Source organism: Patagioenas fasciata, chromosome 8 (genome assembly GCF_037038585.1).
Source record: "Patagioenas fasciata isolate bPatFas1 chromosome 8, bPatFas1.hap1, whole genome shotgun sequence".
Lineage (NCBI taxonomy): Eukaryota > Metazoa > Chordata > Aves > Columbiformes > Columbidae > Patagioenas > Patagioenas fasciata.
The window spans coordinates 6,885,043-6,905,064 of record NC_092527.1 but is presented as its reverse complement, the minus strand read 5'-3'; the positions used below and the strand labels follow the sequence as shown (position 1 = coordinate 6,905,064).

The following is a 20,022-nucleotide window of genomic DNA, read 5'->3' as shown; positions in this document are numbered from 1 at the left end:
TATAAAAGTGGGAGATCATGAGGATCTCATCCCTTTTTCCTTATGGCCGACATTAGGAGAGGACCTTGCGAGTCGTCCCTGCGAGCTGAGGCCCAGTGCCAGACTGAATCCAGCTCCGGTTGGCTGCAGAGTCCAGTCCAGGACTTCAGGTGCCGGCTCTGCAGTTGCTGGGACTTTCAGGATTGGTTTTGTATATTTTGTATTATTTTCTCTATTCTTATCAGTAGCATTAGTAAAACATTTTTAATTTTTCCAGCTCTCTTCTCTCTGTCCTTCTTTCCCTCCCAATCGCCTGTCCTGAGTGGGAAGGGGGAGAGGGGTTTAACAACACATCTGCCAGGGTTTTATTGTCACCCTGCAATCAAAACCCCCAACACAAGTCAATGCTATTGGGCACCAGAAAAGCCAAGTCAAGTAACCCAATTCCACCACACACTGTCTCACCAGAGTCGCACAGATACTACAGTTTGAGTGGCATGTTAAATCCAATGAGAAACTATTAAAATAATCTTGTGTGATTAACTTGCAAGATATTCCAAATTAAAACCCATGTTCAGGTCTCCACTGAGCCCAAAATAGGTATACCACGCAAAAACAAGCAAAAAAGCGCATTTTGGGCACGCAAGGCTACATAAACATGAAGGTTTTGATCACTTCCCGTGACTTCTACATCACAGATCATTACAGCAGCTGCTAAGGTAGCTCTGAATGTCTAAATGTAAGATATTGCAATAGATGGGAAAGCACAGATCTGAAAATAATTATATGTCTTATTTACTAAAAAAAGAATTCCCCACTCATGGAAAAATATTCTGGTTTCTTATTCTGTGCTGCTTCTAATTCACTTGCCAAAAGTAACCTGAGGTACAGAACTGAGGAAAAGTACCTCTTATCAGACACAAATTAGTGCTAAGGAAAAAGGCCAAATAAGAAAACTAAGTTTACATCCAGAGCTGACGCAGTAAAGGATTCAAAACAAATTTCTAAAAATACTGGGATTTGTTTTCCTGGTGGTATAATAATATATGGATTTTCATTTCTTTTTTTAACTCAAGAAAATAAAGTACCCCCAAATTTTAAACAGTATTAGAAATGATAATGTTTGGAAGAAGCTTCACTGAGAAGTAAAACAGAAATGAAACTAGCAGCTCGAAAACAGGCCATACCCTGCTGCATTAACATACTCCTCCTCAGACTAATTTTAGAAGGAATAAGAACAAAGCACGACATGTTTGAAGTGAGTTCTGCTTTAAACAAGGGCCTGAACCAGGTGATTTCCAGAGGTCCCTTTCAATTATTTCACCATTGTAAGAACCGTTTTTAAGGTTAAAATATAACAAAGCTCCAAAGAGTAAACATCAGAATGGACGACACTGCAGTAGCTTCTAAGATATTAATATTCCAGTTACTTGCATAGGAAGAGAAGCCTGAAGAGGGATACAAACCACTTCACTATTAGAGAGCAGTGTAGGAGAAAGGGACCTGGGGTCCTGGGGACAGCAGGGTGACCATGAGCCAGCACTGGGCCCTTGTGGCCACGAAGGCCAATGGTACCTGGGGTGGGTTAGAAGGGGGTGGTCAGTAGGTCAGAGAGGTTCTCCTGCCCCTCTGCTCTGCCCTGGGGAGACCACACCTGGAATATTGTGTCCAGTTGTGGCCCCTCAGTTCCAGAAGGACAGGGAACTGCTGGAGAGAGTCCAGCGCAGCCACCAAGATGCTGAAGGGAGTGGAGCATCTCCCGTGTGAGGAAAGGCTGAGGGAGCTGGGGCTCTGGAGCTGGAGAAGAGGAGACTGAGGGGTGACTCATTCATGTTTACAGATATAGAAAGGGTGAGTGTCAGGAGGATGGAGCCAGGCTCTTCTCGGTGACATCCAATGATAGGACAAGGGGTAATGGGTACAAACTGGAACACAAGAGGTTCCACTTAAGTATGAGAAGAAACTTCTTCTCACTGAGCGTAACAGAACACTGGATCAGGCTGCCCAGGGAGGCTGTGGAGTCTCCTTCTCTGCAGACATTCAAACCCGCCTGGACACCTTCCTGTGTAACCTCATCTGGGTGTTCCTGCTCCATGGGGGGATTGCACTGGATGAGCTTTCCAGGGCCCTTCCAACCCCTCACATTCTGGGATTCTGTGATTCTCCACCCTTGCAGAACTCCCACAAGACTGAGGACTCACAAGGAAGCAGTACAGACCAAATTCTACATTTACGGTTTAACTAGAAGACTTAAGGAAAACATTATGAGTTGAATAGACACAAATGATGTTTTCTACTCAAAAAAAAAAATTAGCATTCACTATGTTGTAATTCAAGTACTAAGACACTGGTCTGCTTGGAGTATTCAAAAGACGATTTAAGCAGACAATGAAAAAAAATCTGAAAGCTTTTGAGAAATCCAAATAAATATGTGTAGCTGCCTTAAACACAGATACTGAAAGGAGTTCACATCTGGTTCCCAACTGATTCTGTACTTGCCCAACCCCCAAAGAAGCTTATATTGGGGGGAAAAAAGACAAAAAGCATCACCAACCATGAAGTTGCTTAACATGCAGAGCTTGTGATAACTTCAGATACAACTGAATCATCACATAAATCCTGAAACTTTGAACTTCACTCTGAATGCATTTCACTCCGCAAGCAGTCCACACCTCTTTGTTAAATTAACAAAAGCTGCTACATAATTAGCAATGTATTTGCTGTTTTATCACTTAATACTTGCCATAAACAGAAGAAACTGGTTCTAAACCACGTGCACCTGCTCTATGCCTATTAACAGTGAATTACCCGACTTTCAGGCACTCCATTATTCACCATATCAACCTGAGTTCTCCCTACTGCCCATTTCAGCATTTGTACCCCAAAGCACCTCCCTCTGCACCCTGCTTGGAGCAGCAGGGCTGGATGAATTACCATAGCAAAATAATCCAGGTGGGACAAGGGGCGATGGCTTTAAACTGCAAGAAGAGAGATTTAGATGAGATATAAGAGGAAACTATAGCCATGAGACACATGTTCTAAGTTCACCAAATTACCATCTAACTTGCTCACATTTCTATTTGCAGTCAAGAGCTTTACTACACACTTCCTTCACGCGTTTCAGCCTGCAGTTTATGTTCAGATGCTTTTCTTCTGCTGTTGGCTTTTCCTCTCCAAGAGCCTAAGAACCGAGACACTTTCCAGGATTCCCAGCTGGTGCGAGATGGAAACGAAGCAGACAGACACCCCGAGCAAAGGGAACGGAACATTTCAGCAGCAGCGTTTCCAGTTTGCAAGGCTCGTCCAAACACCAAAGCCTCAAAACATGCAGGCAGAGAGAGATAAATAAGTTCCAAAATATGTGACCCCCCCCTTCACTGATGCAGGAACAGCTCACGTGGTTTCTGCTTTTCAGCAGGACTGAATCCTTAAGCTCAATCGTGCATCACTCCAGGTGCAGTTTTAAACCCAGATTGCAAAAGGTGCAACACAATATGGCAAGTAAATAAAGAAACTGAAAAAAAGACTTCAAATGGGACGAGGGGAGGGAAGTATGAATCAATTTGCTGATGCTGATTCAACAGAAGCGTTGGATGCTCTGTGGTTTTGGAACCTGACAGCACAAAAACTGAAATGTTGCTGAAAAACAAAGGGATCCAACGGTGAGCATGGATGGGCAGGCTGTTTTTAGAAAAATGTGATTGTTTTTTAAACAGGCAAGTCAATTCCTCCCCCACCAAAATAGAAGTGTCCTGAAGTACCTTACTTATTATCTCAAAGTATCTCGAGGCTGGAATGTGATTCTCATGCCGCTGCTGACTCACTCTTCTGTCTGCAACAGATCTGGCCTTAAGGACAGCGGCCGCGGCAACAGTTATGACAAATGCATTCATATTGCTGGCAAAGATCATTTTATGTCTTTTTAATACATGCTTCTGACAAGCGTGCTAAAGCAGCATGTGGCTTTGAAACTCTCTTTTTGGTTCAGGCACCTGAAGAATGCCCTTTGCTTTAAGGAGCAAGGTAGAGATGGAAGAACAGCGTGGAAGCTGCTTGCACAGATGATCTAAATCTCCGAGCAGAAATAGCAGTTTCGTCATTCAATTGAGAAAGCTGCCGTAAAAACCAAGCTCTTCCACCCTGCAAAAAGATGTGCAGCAAGCGAAGGGGTTGGTTGTTACTGCATCGGTACTAAATGGCTTTTTGTCCTCATGCTGGGGAACAAGAAATCATCCTGGCCAGGCTGTGAGCATGGCGGGGAAGGTACAGAGCCCAGCGACCATCCTCCGAGTATCATCCTCAGCAAATCCCACTGTCACCAGCCATGCTCAGCGGCGCAGATACTGCTTTTCACATCTCAGTTGATTTAACACTCATTTCCAAAGCTGAAATGAAGATATTTGCTACCCAGGCGAGGTTTCTTACAAAGGAGCTTGGAAGCTGGGCTTACATTCAAAGCAAGAGTTCTGAGTCAGAGTGAAATCGGTAATAATACTGATAATTTTAGAAATCTGGAAGAACTGATGATTTAAAACATGCACCGAGTTCATTATCAATCCCAAGCTTTCTTCAATACAGGGAAACGAAAATCAGTAAAGCCTCAGCTGTTTATTGAGCGAGTTCTACAACAAATGCAAAACCAAACTGTCACAACTACCAAAACTTGAAATGAGCTCTCTAAAAAGCAAAAGAATAAAATAAATCAAATAAACCCTGCCACATTTTGCCAAAGCAGCTCTGTTCTAAGAAACCCATTCCCAGAAACGGCTTCACCCGTTTTTAAGCTGGGATTTTAGGCAGCAATCACCACAAAAGCACACGAGACAGACGCATGATACACAACAGCAAAACACTAAAACATCTTCTACTCGAGCTCATACTTCTTACTAACTACAAACCTTCAGCTTTCAAATGAACAATGATGACACTATATAATACCCAAGGAACCTTAAAATGAAAGCAGCCGATGATTAAGCTAAGTTATCAAACGCCACAAGGAAAACACGATGCTTCGCCAATACTGAAGACATACCAAAGCAAATAATCCGTACGCTCCTTCAGAAACGACTTTGCTCTAATGCTGCTTGTAGATTTAACAAAACATTCCTCTTAAAGCCCCAAATCATTCCCACATGCTAAAGATGTCAGTCTTTCCAGTCCTGGATCGTTATGCAAATCAGCAGTGATAATCACTTTCAAAAATAGCTGTGTATATATCCACATCATGCCAAGATCAAATTAAAGAATATGCTGCACACACTTTCAATTTAGATACATATATATAAAAGCAAATGACCTGCGTTAGTCCTATAACTCACAAGTTCAGCCGTTTTCCTAATAATGGCAGTTGTCCAAAAAAGCATACCGACATATTTACCAATTCTTGAGTTCTCAAACAGCCCCAAGAAAGTTGCAAAAATAGACAGCTATTGCCTTTCCTGCAATGATCAACATCCTCAATATCTAGAATGTGAGTCATTAGAGTTTCTAAGTCATGTTATGAAGTCTCATTTCAAAGCGTTCAATCCCCTACCCTCACTCTGCTCATGAAAACACAAAGCAAATGACAAAAAAACAAAGCAAATGCCATAATTGTCCTATTTTTTAAGCACGCTACAGCATGAATTTACATATTGCTGTAATTTTTAAACCCAACGCTGACAACAGATCTTAAATCACAAACAGAAAACAACTTTAAAACTATTAGCCCTTTACAATCAAAGGCTCCAGGAAGCCCTACCAGGCTTTAGACTTCGTCTTTCTTTAAAGTTTAAAACAAGCTGAGTGTTCCTGAAGCTGCGAATGACGGTCACTGTTCATCACACTCTGCAGTTCAAAACTTACTGCCAAGCCTGAACTTCATGCATGCAAACGTAACAACAGTCCATTTTTCCTGGCCCTCAGTTTCCAGCTTCTACATATGAATCTTATTTAACAAAAAGCAGATTTAAACTGGTGAATCTATGGCCTGAAAAAAAGCTTCACAACTGCCAGGACTGCGAATTCTCATTTCCAGTTGAAGCGAGCAAGGCATGCACTTGCTCTAATATGTGGCTGAACAGCCCCGCTCCTCAATGACATGGAGCTGCTGTTGGTTTTGCTCCATCATCCGTCACCCATCGCCCTCCCGGCTGCCAACAGCCTCGGGGCCAAGGAGAGCGGTCACGGCACCGCTCACTCCCATCTGACAGCGGCACCCAAGGGCAGAGGAACAACGGGACTTTGAAGTCTCCAAAAAGTCGCTTTGTTGTCTTCAATTTGTCTGCAGTTTTCAGGAACTCTGGCTCCAGTACCCATGCACACATGGTCTAGCAGTGCATCTGGCCCTACTGGCTATGAAACGTTAGCGTGCTGACCTCAAGCCCTTTAACTCCAGCTTAAACGAATCCATAAAGCAACAGCAAGACAAAAAAGAACCATTCTTGCTGTTCAACAGCTTGACAGCCTGAAGCTACAAGGGGAGTGTTATGAGAAGTGTCCACACTCCATCCTCAGATTTAAGAGCCCTGACAAATGGCCAAGCTCTTATTAGTGCCATTTTCTTGACAGCACCCCTCCAGAAAAAAAAAAGGAAAATATTCCCAGCCAAATCTAGAAAAGTTTTGTAGCATATATACTTTTTAGCTTAGACACATGCATACCTTTTTTTTTTTTTAAGTTTACTGTTTTTCTCTGAGTCTGGATAATCAGGAAGTATAGAGGAAATGAACAGGAAGAAAGTTCTTCAGAGCAAAGGAGGATTCCTTGTAGCCAGCCAACTGCACTTGCCAACTCTACCATCTGTGCCTTAAAGAACAAGAAAAGATACCAACTCAGATGTGGTTGAGAGAAGCATTTTATGATTTAGAAGAAATGCATTTAACTCCTTCATGTTCAATATTCCAAGCAGAACCCTTTTTTTCTTCTTTAAACAAAAAAAAAAAAAAATTTCAGCTTGTAATTTAAATGCAGCAACCTAGTCAAGAAACAACAAAACTGTAGCTCTTCTGTGTCTGGGAGGTAAAGCTGTCCAGATGAGGTCAGGCTCTTCTCAGTGACAACCAGTGATAGGCCAAGGGGTAATGGGTTCAAACTGGAACACAGGAGGTTCCACTTAAATTCGAGAAGAAATTTCTTCATGGTGAGGGTGGCAGAGCCTGGCCCAGGCTGCCCAGGGAGGCTGTGGAGTCTCCTTCTCTGCAGACATTCAAACCCGCCTGGACACCTTCCTGTGGAACCTCATCTGGGTGTTCCTGCTCCATGGGGGGATTGCACTGGATGAGCTTCCCAGGTCCCTTCCAACCCCTCACATTTTGGGATTCTGTGACAGGTCTGGAGAACTCCTCAGAATTCCCACAGCGCAAAGAAGGAAAGCAGGAGATGCTGGAAGATGATAACGCTGGGTTGTCTTGGGAACCAGCGGCATCCTCAGCCCACCTCCACCCCATAGCGGGGCTTTTGAACCTGTGGACTATATTGCATTTGGGAAGTGTTCCCAGAGTGCGTCTTCATCTGTGAGGTATATGAAATGTGTTCTGGAGCTCTCAGTCATATGGGGGCTTTGCAGAATAGCTAACAGTGTCAAGAAGATAGGAAAAATAACCTACAGAATAAGCAAGCACCATTTCTTTTGTAAAATATGGGTATCGACCTCATAAACCTCACAGTATAAACACTAAAAATGGTAACGGAAGCCTGAAAGAAGATGCTGTCTACAGAAGAACTTGCTCTCACAAAGACTGAGGAAAAGATGCCTTAACCTTCCATTTCAACATGGTTTGGAATCACAAATGAAGATAGGAAAGCATGCAGGTAGTAAAGGAAACACGAGCTTGTTGTGAAGAGCTGCAAATCCCTCTAAAATATTAATAGCTGATGATATTACAGAACACAAAGTAACCACCATTCTCATTAAGAAAAAGGTGAGAGCAAACAGGAGCATTAAAAAAATAATAATGAAACAGCACACTGTATTATCCATATCAAATTTGATACGAAGAACTCTTCAACTGAGGAATCAAATATTGGGCCTGAAGTCCTTCCTGAACTTCCAAGCCTGCGTCTACAGCACTGAACAAAACCCTACGATCTCAACGTATTTCTAGAGATGAAAACAAGCAGAGGTCCTGTTAGGAAGGTTTTTTGTTTCCGCTCCTGCTTTGGAAGAAGCCACATCCCATCCCATCCCATCCCATCACACCTACCCTGCATCCCAACTACCTGCGGCAACGCATCTGCGAGCAGAGCTTCTCAGGAAGAGGCAACGTATACAAGGAGTCCGACCATCGCACCTCAAGGAGCCCAACCATCGCACCTCAGCTGGAGATTCCCACCATGAAAAATTTACCTATTTTAACTAAAGCAGCAAACCGAACAGGAACTTTCCCAAGGCAGGATACAGGACCTCCCTGGTACGTGTTCTCAGCACGCTACCGCACTTCGCAGGATCCCCTTTAAAGAAGCACCAATGTGTACTTAAGCATATCCTAACCTCAAACACCCACAGAAAAAGACAAGAATTTTACTGAGTAAAAAGAAGCCAGCACAGAGAGTCACTACTTCGATATTTACTGACAGGAAGTGAAAAATGGCTCAGTCTCAACTTTTTTTTTTGCAAGTCTGAAAGGACATCCAAAACTTTCAGAGACAAGGGAATTGAAAATAGCTATGGGGCTGGAGGACAAATATGTCACACTGAAAAGCTTTATGAAATGTAAGCTAAAAAACCTAGCATTTGTACGAATTTAGCAAACCTTAACTGGGGGGTATGGGGATGGTGATCCAGGAGAAAATAAAGGCAAGCAGCAAAACAAGACATAAGGCCACCCTATTAAACCATTTCTCAACAAAAAAGCCTCAAGTAGATAATATTAGTTTCATTCTAATGAGATCTAGTGTTTTCCTCCTCTATATATTAGTATAGGATGATACTTCTCTAACTCACCCACACAAAAAAGACTAAAAAAATACACAACTACTTTAATTCCAACCTGCTATGTACCCAAGCAACACAAAGAATTAACCAGAGGCCTCTATGAAAATTAATCATACAATTAAAAGCTATTATACCACAGCTCCACAAAGGCAGAATTAAGTTTCTAAAGACATTTCTTAAGCACCTCACTATAAAAAACTGGATATGAGGCAGTTTTTCTGCACTGCTGCACGTTGGGGCTGTGAGGCTGGGCCTTCATCTTTGAAGGGAACAATGCCAGCTTTTGCAATCATCATCATGCCAAACACACAGCAGTTGAGTTTCGTTTTTTTAGCTGCACAGTCGATTACCATTTGAATCACAGAGCCCACTACATTAGCCACATTGCCTAAAAATCGTTATTAAGAAAACTTGGATTTATGCAGCATGATATGAGGCCTAATTGCACGATTATTAACTTCCATCCTGCAACACTTCTTTTCTTCAGGGCCTCATAGGCGAGAGGGTAAAGGAGGCAGATGACTGCAGGAGCAAAGCTTCAATTAGAAACCGGAACAATGCTTTGTCTGTATCTGAAATATCAATCTGGGACTTATATACATTCAAAAACGAACAGCAATCTCTGACCTCCAAATAGAGTCAACCACCCACAAAGCATCCGTGTTTCAAAAAAGATCCTGCTCTATGGGGCCACTTACGGATGTTCCCATATTGGAAAATAAATTCCCTTTTTACAGGCCAGATATCACCATCCCAGTAACTCACACGAATGCACAAACGTGTCCAGCTTTGATTCCCAAAACCTCCCCAGGAGTCTGCAACTACCTTGATATTAATATTTCAGCCGAGGTTATCAGGCATATCCAGCAATCACTGCTCGCGACTCCAGCCTACATCCCATTCACCCCTCTGAAAAAGTCACACAATAATTAACCTTCAATGTGCACCCTACATTAGGCACAGTAAATGAACAGAAACCATGTGTAGCTCCCAATTTCAGATTCCTCGCCGGATGCTCAAGCCAGAAAGGAGGTGGGCTTTAAAAGGGAGCTCGCTATGACTAATGACAGCAACTTTGGTCTGTAATGTAATTAAGGGATTTGACAGCTCAGCTGCCTATCCCCTCCCTTTTCTTCCAGTTTGTTCTAACACAACTATTGTCCCTTAAATCATCACACAAGAGCCATTTTCTTGTTTAAACGTGTTGTAAGGAAAGACTCCAGGCTAAGGTAGCAGGGGTATAATTTGTCAGCTTATGGAGTATTAATGTGGCAACAAAATTAATCCATTAAAAATATCATTTCCTTTAAGAAACGATTCAGAGATTCACAACTGGCAAAAGCAACTCGGTAGACAGAAATTTCAACTTTATAGTTATTGCATTCTGAAGTTTAGTTTTGGCACGGCTTTACATTCTTTAGCAGGGGTTTTTTAACATAACGTGTTAATGAAACACGTTCTGGCAGTCATACTATTATTGAACAAATTGTAACAAATGCTTCTCCAACAAAAAAAGATCACAGAATCATAGAATACCTTGGGTTGGAAGGGACCTTCAAAGGTCATCTTGTCCAACCCCCTGCAACGCACAGGGATTTAGGCGTCCAAATCATCCTACAAGGATATCATAGAGTCAGTGGAAGTCACATGTAATTACCTTGAGGACAGAAAGGCCGTTTGACTGTCCCCAGTTACTAGAAAGATGCACTTGGAAAACTCCCCAGCCTCCTTCAGGACTTCAGTTGGACCCAGTACGGATGAACATCCAACCAGTTACACCAAGAGCTAAACCGAGGGCTTAAGGGGTGGGATTCTCACAAGTCCTCAGCGCTGACCTAACTGTCCTCACCAAAGTCACTGACCAGCCTCAAAGATAATTTCTCAAGGGTCTCAAGAGCCAACACCTCCTCAGTCTTAATACATGAGATAGTGACAACGAACTTGCATTTTTCCTTAAGAAAAGGAGAGTTTAAAATGAGTATCAGTCCTAGTATAGCTTGCACTTCATTCAGCATTTTCTGAAGGTTTAACAGCAAAGCTTTCATTGTTCTGAAAATTACACACACTTAACTAAGCATACAAATTTCAGCAAAGACTAGCTTCAGTTGTGTTTTTTTTTTTTTAAAAGGCCACGGTTTAAGAAAATTTCATAAGGTGTCCCCATTAGCTGTATTCCTCAGTTCACAGTTTTTGCCCATGTAAAATTGCGCACAAGCAGTTATTTTTTAACTTCATGTTTAGCTTGCGCAAACAATCTCCGGCAATGCTGCACATTGATTAAAAATTTCTGATGATGCAAGATCGAAGAGGTTCATTAGGAAGCCTGCGTTAATTTAAGGAAGTGCAAAGAGACGAGCTGTAATTTGTCCATCATCTTTAAGCCCCTTTTCGAGCAGCTGCAGTGGCAAAGAGGGGCAGAGAGGGCTGGGGTCACTCTGCACGGACGCAGCAAGGGTTGCACAACCGAGCGCTTGCTCGGACAGCTCGAGTTTTGTGCGTAGGCTTCGACCATCAAACAATGCTATCCACAAATACGCACGTCCTATGGCAATATGTCAAAGGGGTTTGGGTTTGTTTAGGTTGTGAGAAAAAGTGATCCAGCACGTCTCTAACCCCAGAAGAGAAAATGCATGAACACACTTGCATCCATCACCACCTTGCTTCTCCACCTGGACTATTCAAAAATTGTTAGCCGTGCTAAGTGCAGAAAGACTTCATTTTCTTAAGATGAAATACATCCTACGGCAAGCAGGGAGCTGAATCAAACTCTGAGAAGTCCCCAGCCTGTACTGTTTTGCTGCCGTCAATTCAATGAATTCACAGCAAAACCGGCACTAACCTCCTCATCCAAAACCCAAGACCATCGCAGCTCCAGGAGCAAAACGAGTCTGTTGGGCTCTTACCAGTAACAATCATTTACTCCAGAACAAAGAAATACTTCTCCACCAACAAACTGTGTTGGCAGTTCATTTCTTCCAGTTTCTTCTGAATTCTTACTGCGCTTGTGCACAAGAAAAACTTGTCACAAAACATCCAAGAAACTTCCATTTTAAAACGAAACCAAATATTTCAAACAAATGGCATTTCTAACTCGGGCTCTATTTTTAAACGCGGTACGTACCTCATGCCACTAATTCATTTTTTTTTTTTCCTGGAAGCTGAGCCATTTTGAGTGAAGTCACGTAATTTAAAATTTCGGTAAAAATGCTAAGAGCTTTAGGACTGCAAATAACATAAAGCAGTACGATACTCTAAGAAGCTTCCACTTGCAATTTTAGCCTTCTGTCCTAAAAACTACATGCACAGCTCGTAAACAAACTGCACCCAGCATCTAATCTTTACTGAATATTGCTGCAGTTTATATCACTATGTAGGTCACGAGCTACAGATGCTTCAATTAAGCATGAGGGTAGGCATGCTCTGCTCTATGCTCAGCCTAAATGGCCATTTTCATGCATAACAGAAGGCCTGGAAATCTGAGACAAAGCTTAACCAACGCTATAATGGGCACAAGGAGCAGTTACACAAATTTTCCCCCTTTAGTCTCAAATAGTTAAGCCACTTGCTAAACTCAGTTGTGCACGAGCCTCTCAAGACACAAGCAACCACTGCAAGACGTTGTGTCTTCACTGTCCTCTGCTGTAAAACAGTCAACAACCAAGCTGCATAATTTCAGAAATATGAACAATTATACTGCCTCGGAAAATGTAATGGTCATTGCATCATAAAGAAACGCAACCATCTTAGAAGAAAGCCATTAATCCAAACTTTCCTTCTCTTTCGCACCAAAAGGTACCCAGTATTAGAGAAATGAAATAGAAATCCAAATAAATCAGGAATAAATACAACATCTGAAAGTACTAAAAAGATTAAGTTCCCCACATTTCAAACCCCTTCTGCTTATAACTGCAAAATATTTTTTTCCAAGAGGTGTATAAAAAGATTGTTCAGAGAGAAAAGAACATTTGATTAAATGATAAGTAACATCAGTATGTTTTTTTAAAGACACTTGTTTCCTAACTAGCACACAGGACTATTTTCACATTGTGTATGTAAAGCTACTGGTTTTGAGAAATCACTGTTTCCCCTTCCTAAAATCCACAGGAAGAATTCTTAACCAACTGGTCAGGAATCCAGAGTCCCAAGACTTATGTGCTGTACCACACGTAATAATAAATAATAATAATAATCATCATCATCATCTGCACCAGCTTTAACAGGATTCAGTACAGCGGTCCTCAAAGGGGACTTTGTCACTCCTGCCCCAACCCAGTCTGCCTTTTGGCACTCCAATATTCCCTGCAACACCTCGAGAGAATCAGTTGTGACCAAAATGTACAGACCCCAAGTCTTTGTTCACCTGAGACACGAACCCTCTCTCAAAGATGGGTAGAAGACAAGACAGACGACTGAACATAGGCTGGAGATCAGGCACCTCATCTGGATTCACTGCCCAGGTTGTTATCACCAGCAACTGAGTATTTTGGAGCCACCACCTCTGAACTCCTTGTACAGAAATACTTCCTGCAGGAGGAATCCACACTTCTGGTTCCCATATTCCAGCTAAATGCCCTAATCACTGGGCTATCCAACTCCTGTCAACCTTTCTCTATTAGCTTGACAGAAGCAGCTACCCTGAAATAACCAGTAATCTCTAACAGAGGACACAAGGTGCACAGGGAAGCAAAGCCAACCAACAGCAGGAATGCGGATGGTTGCTTGTTTCAGTCTCAACATCTTAAGCTCCAGTACCCGACATGAAGTATCTTTGAGAACTTAACCCCCGGCCCTCCTGCTATGCCCCACATGCCTTCCCTAACAGCGTGGTCTTTCTTATCTGACGTGGTGCGGTTGGAGAGCTAAGTCCCAGTTTGGTCCTGCATCTATGTAACAAATACATAGGTTCTTTTCCAGCTACGACAAGCAATAATCCCATCAAAGCCCTGCAAAATGAACGTCTCCAAGAAGCCTGCACAAAGTGATAAAACATTAAACTCTTGCTTCTGCAGCAATGTCAGCCTTCAAGCAAAGCGGGCAGCGGTCTTCAGTCGTTATCTGTTCAAAATGTGCAGCTACAAAAAACATCTTCCAAAAGTATTTTTGCAATCATGAAAAACCCACCTTTTCTATAAATGTCATTAACTTCACTACAAAATTGCAGCTAGCCACTCCTTTTAAAAAATTAGTCTAAGCCCAGTGATCAGTGGCCTACTTTCAATGCAAAATGCTAAGAATAGAATTAGCAAGACAAAACAAGTAAAAAAATAAGCAATAAATTCAATTTGACATAGCATTAGCAACCTTAAGCGAGAAATCCAGACTCAACATTGACCAATTTTCTTGCTGGGAGCAGACGACTGGTTAAAAAGATCTGTTTGAGTCAGAAAATCTCTCCCTACCAATGGCACATCTGGGCAAAGATCCCTGAAACACGACTCTTCGACTTCCAAAACCTCATCATTTTGCCACCATTTAACTCTTTTCATAACCCTGAAGTTCCTGGCACTCAGAGAAACAAAAATTCTAACTCCAGCTTCTGTTAGCAGGTCAGCACTAAAGTGCTGCACTGGCCTAAGTCAGCGTTACAGTTGCACTAGTCGTAGGTCAACCAAACTACCAAGTGCAAACAAGTAAGTACACAAGCCTAGTATTATATTTTATCAGTAACAGAAGTAGGATAATCAGAAATAGAATGCAGGAATTACATACCAGAGCCACTGCTTTTTAACTAAAAGCTCAGCAGCCGCTTGCTGAAGTCAAGAACCATTCAGGCTGCTTTAAAGCCATTGAAGTTTTAGGCCAAGGCTTAATGCAACAGCATGAGCTCTGCACTAGTTACAGATGTTACCGGGTTTGATCCTGGATTTATCCGCAACATTTGCTATGCCAGGAGCATGACTGCTCCAAAGAACAACGAATTTCACCCTGAGCCTGTTGCAGAACAGAAAGCACTCTCTCTATAAGTCAAACTCTGAATACTACCGTCAATATTCATTTTTCCTAGGACAGTTCTGATTTTTAAGCAAAGTTCTTGCTCCAAAACCTCTCAAACCCAACCATTTTTCTCCACCACAGAGAAGACCATGCCCGTGGGACAGCCACTATATACCATTAACTCTGCAAGGGATTCAAAATCAAACATCTGCCCGTTGCCACTACAGCACATCTGTCTGAAGGGTGACCAAAACTATACACTAGCAATGCTCCTCTACCGTTGTAACTGCACGCTAATTACACACTCCAGAATTACACTCCTGACAATCCTCCTCGACAACACCCAACGTACTCTCATTTGTAACACATCTTCGTGTTTACTGTATCTGAGATTATGTCAAAACGTGGTTCACACATCATGTTAGGAAAAAAAGAGTTGTCTTTTAAAAAAAAAAAAAAAATTGGCAGAAGCAACTGCCACTTCTTGTCATCGAGAACCTTGCTGCATTGTACTGCAACCGAGCACAAGCTCTGCTGTGCTGAATGGATGGAAATCAGGGCAGAGGACACGGGCTTCGCCTCTCCTGCCGCGCAGACTAAAGCAAGAGGCCTGCCACGATTATACTTGCAATTCAAGCCGTTACTACATCAAAAATTAAAAGAAAAGCAAAAAAATAGAAAGTGCTCTGGACGCGAGTCACGGCAGGACAGGCATATTTGCTATGAGCCGAAAAATCAACACAGGCAGAGATAAGTGGCAGACCCGCGGAGCTCTGGAGCAAGCAGGGGCTCCCGGGCCGGGGGGGAGAAACAGCAGCTCCACGACACGGGGGTGGCAGCAAGCCGGCCACTAAGCGCTAACGTTAATCCTTGGCCATCACGGAGCTCCCGTTAATCCGCCCCGGCTGCCGGGCCCCGGCTCGGCGGCCGCCCGGACAAAAGGAGGCCGAAGCGGCGGGGGAGGGCGCGGCGGCCCGGGCGAGCCCCGGCGGGCTCCCGGCGGAGCGGCGGCGTTAGGTAACCGCCGCGCAGGTCTGATGCAATCGCTGTACGTGCAGCGCCCGGTGCCGGGCCCCGTCCCCGTCGGGAGGATACAGGTCAGGTCCAGGTCGAAGCCATCCTCCTGGTATCGCCTTTTGTTCCTGCTGACGATCTCTTTGATGATGGCGGTCATGTCTGGCAGCCGGGGGCCGCTCCGGGACAGCGCGTTGGGGGCGGGCGGCGGGGCGCGGGGCCGGGAGGCGGCGGCGGGCCAGCGGCCACCGGGCGGCCCCGGGCGCGGGGCCTGCAGCGCCGGCGGCTCAGCCCCGGGCGGGCCCGCCTCCCCCCGCGGCGGCGGCGGCTCCCGGCGGCGGCGGCTGCCCCCTCCTCCTCCTGCCGCCGCTGCGCCGAGCGGGGCGGGAGCAGCGGCGGCGGCGGCCGAGCAGGGAGGGTCCGGAGCCGGGCCGAGTCCCTGAGGGTGCCGCCGCCGCCGCCGTCTTTGAGGCGAGCGAGGCAGAGGCGGAGAGAGCAGCTCTCCGGCGCTCCGGGCCCCAGCAATGGTGACAGCGGCGCGGGGCGCCCCCCCGGCCCGGCCCCGCTCCGCCCCGCTCCCCGCCCGGGGCGGCGGCGGTAGCGGCGGCCGGCCCGGAGCCGCGCGGTGGGGCCGCGCCGCCGGGCGGGCGGGCGGGCGCTCCGCGGCGGGGTGGCAGCAGCGGCAGCAGCGGCGGCGGCTCCTCAGGGCGTGCGAGCCGGCGGCGCGGCCTGGCTCATCACCCCCGGCCTGCTCCGCGCCCAGCAGCGCCGCGCCAGCGCTAGACTCCCATCATGGCTGCAGCTTCCGAGAGGGGACGCAGCACCGCCCCGCCCCCTCCGCCACCTCCGCCGCATACACAAAGTAGTCCCCCGCGGACCGGCGAGCCACCGCCCCGCGCCACCTCGCCGCCCCACTCCGCCGCCTCCCTCGCTCCAACCCGCCGTCCCGCCCGCCCCTCGCCGCGCCGCACCCAACCCCCGTCCCGCGGCGGGGAAGAAGGAGACGGCGGGCGGAGGGATACGAAAGGCACGGAGAAAGAGAGCGAGAGGGGGACGCCGCCGCGCGAGCGGCGGTGCTGCGACGGGTCACGTGGGCGGCCCGCTGCGCTCGCGGCGGCCCCTCCCCCGCGGGCGGAAGTGGCCGGGCCGGGACCCGCCCCCCGCCGCCGCCACCGGGCCCGGCCCTGAGAGGAGCGGAGCGGGAGCGGGAGCGGGAGCGGGAGCGGGAGCGGGAGCGGGAGCGGGGCCGGGCCGGGCCGGGCCGGGGTCCGGGTCTGCGCTTTGCCCTCCCGCGGCCTGTGAGAGGTCAGGGTTCGTCCCGTAGCGCGGGTCGCTGCGGCAAAGGCCGCGCCCAGGGCGAGCGGGGATGGGGGTAACGGACACGGTGCGGCCCCGACGCCCGTGGCGGGGTGTCACCCTGTGGCCGGGGGCCGACTCGTCCGTCCTCCCATCCCCGCCGCCGCGCTGGGTTCCCAGTGAATCCGAGCGGCCTGGGCCGGCTGGGAGCCGCTGCCCGCCCTCCCGCCGCCGTCCGTGAGCACCTACCGCCCCCTGCAGCCGCCCGGCCCGGGGCAGCGAGCGGGGGCGGGCACCTGCTGCCCCGGGGCCGCCCGCAACCGAGCAGGGGTGGGGAGATGTAGACGTTAACGCCTCGTGGATAGATTTAACTTTGCATTTAGCTATAGCTTTACTCGGCATGCCTGTAGATAAGGATAGCAGCAAACAACCATTGGAGCTTAAAGAACATTTTTAAAATAAGTACCAAGGCCTCACACTTGTTCTGAAACAGTTTGTTTTGCGGGGCTTTCTGTCCTACTCCTTCCCTCATGGATCACAGTTATCCTGGCAGGGAAAAGCGCTGTCTCTACATCTCCCCATGAGCCTTCTTGAAAACCTCTGTGCTTACAACTCTCAAGCCTTTGGGAATTGCTGCTGCTAACGATTTCCAGGAAAATCATGGTTCAGGTAGCCTGTCACGGCCTGAGTTGCTGAATATGAATGCTGGCTGTAGTCTCAGTTATTATCAGTTTCTTTTTCAGAGCTCGGTAGGGCATGTTTTGAGGGGTTTTAGGGTGTGATTTTTTTTCCTTTTGTGCGCAGACAGGTAGAATTTTAGCCTACTGGAGTAATACAAAGCAAAATTTTAAAGTGCCTTGGAATGTGTGACTTCTGTAAAGCATCATGAGTGGAATCTGCTGGAAATCACCATCTCCCCTGTCTGCTAAGGGATCAGCTTGCTAGGTCATACATTTGAAGAAACAGGGATACTAGACAAATTCCTAAATTTGCCTTCCTCAAAAATACTGTCTTCATTCTCTTGTTGGAGAGTGAGTAACATGAAGATATCCCATGGAGGTCAAAGATAACACACCTTCGAAGGGATCAAGAAGGCAGTAGTTTGTTTTATAAAGGGCATTTCCAAAAAGCCAGAGGGAACAGAAATGAAAGGAAAATGAAACCACTTCCTTAACAACTAGAAAAGAGACACCATGGAAATGACCACCCCAATGGGAAGAGGAGAACTCATGCACCCCTTTTTCCTTCTCTCCATGAAAAACGGGATGTAAACCAGGCAGGTATCTCCCTAAAGAACAGATCCTGGCTTTAATTCATACATCCATCTCCAATGTTTCGGAGGCTGGTAGGGAAAGACACCTTGCCAAAGAGACTTAGAGCTGCCAGACCCTAGCAAAGACTGGGAAATCTCTCCGTGGTTTCCTTAGTAATTGCATTACCCAGGGAATGGCCAGCAAATACGTTTGAGCAGGGCAACTTGGAGAAAAACAGGGCTTGCATATTGGCTGGACGCTATGGGGAAGTGGTTAATAAGCAAGTCTGGCAAGTAGGAAAAACTGGATAAAACGTAGTACTCCGTGTGTCTGAAAACATACATTAAATACCAATTTTTGCATACATAAATTAGGCATTACTTCACAAAACACTTCCTCTCTGAGGAACAGCAAAAAGGAATTCAAAATTGCAAGATAAATTCAGTGTCTCGTTCCATCTTCAAACAGCTTTTCAGAGGGGTGCTGAAATCTGGCTGCGGGCAGCTGGAGCAGGAGGCAAGGGAGGGTGAAATGCTACGCTTTGCCATTTTTGGGTTCAAAATAAATTGGAACATAAGGTGGAGGGATTTCCTGGGTTGCTGCACCCTCCAGCCTTTGCAAATGCTATCTTATATAATTCCTTTCATCAATGTCTCAAGTTTCATCTCAAGATCTTTTACCACTATTATTCCCACCGGGAAGCAGTTGCCAGAACCTTCTTCCAATTTTCATGCTAAATATATTTGTGAATGGTTTCTAGGCATTTATTCTTGGGCCAGCATTGCCCTTAAATAGCTCCCGCTCCACAACATTTACCCTTTTTACCCTTTCTTAGTGGCAGAAATGTCCCTCTTGGCCACCATCTGACTATGCGGAGCTCCTCAAACTTTCCACTCATCTCGGCAACGTATTTCTCCACCAATTGCATTATTATGTATTTCTCTTCGATACAGATGACCAGAATGGCATATGGTGTTCCTGAGAGTATCTTGCCAGCACCAAGGACAAGGGCATCGATCCCTTCCAAATTCTGCTAGGAACATTGCTCTTAGGGCCTTCTTTTCATGATCACATTGGCAGCTCTCAGTTATCTTGGGTTCGATTTATGTATGTGTGCTGAGATCATGCTGTTCCTTTCCCAGACTTCCAATGTATGAAATAAAACCATGAAAGCTGCTTTTAGGTCCTGGACTCGGAGGTTATCCATAGATAAATACAGACTATCTTTGAAAACATTTCCAAAAGTTCTCCGCGCACTGGAACTGCCCCTCTCCTTCTAACATCCGACTCCATATACATTGCTAGGAAGCTGAAATGGGTTAATTTTGCTAGATTCCCGATTCCAAGTCGGGCCAAGGTTCAAATAAGAGAGGTAATGTAGCAGGAGGTTAAATTGTGGGACTTGGCTACAAAATGCTGCAAATACCCAAAGTTTTTAAGGAGAGAGTAGACCAATTAAAGAAAAAAAATTATCTATAAAATACGACGCATCCTCTGACTCAATAAGTTGTTGATCTGCAAGTTGGTGAAGCTTGGAAGAGGTTTCTGGGGAAAATCCTCTACTTGCTTTTGCCCAGTTATGCAGCTGTTCTCAGGCAGCCCCTTGCCTGTAGCTTGTCCTTCCCCATCTCT

The 20,022-nt window shown here is 45.9% G+C and overlaps 1 protein-coding gene across 1 annotated transcript in view; it reads right to left on the bottom strand.

Moving 5' to 3' along the window:
- The window catches only part of PTEN (phosphatase and tensin homolog), a 47,229-nt gene extending 31,142 nt beyond the window's left edge, over window positions 1-16,087 (bottom strand). Inside the window, exon 1 of the mRNA XM_065843082.2 lies at window positions 15,923-16,087. Coding sequence (XP_065699154.1) covers window positions 15,923-16,001 — 79 coding nt within the window. The 5' untranslated portion in view covers window positions 16,002-16,087. The remainder of the gene's footprint in view (window positions 1-15,922) is intronic.
- Between the last annotated feature and the right edge of the window lie 3,935 nt (window positions 16,088-20,022).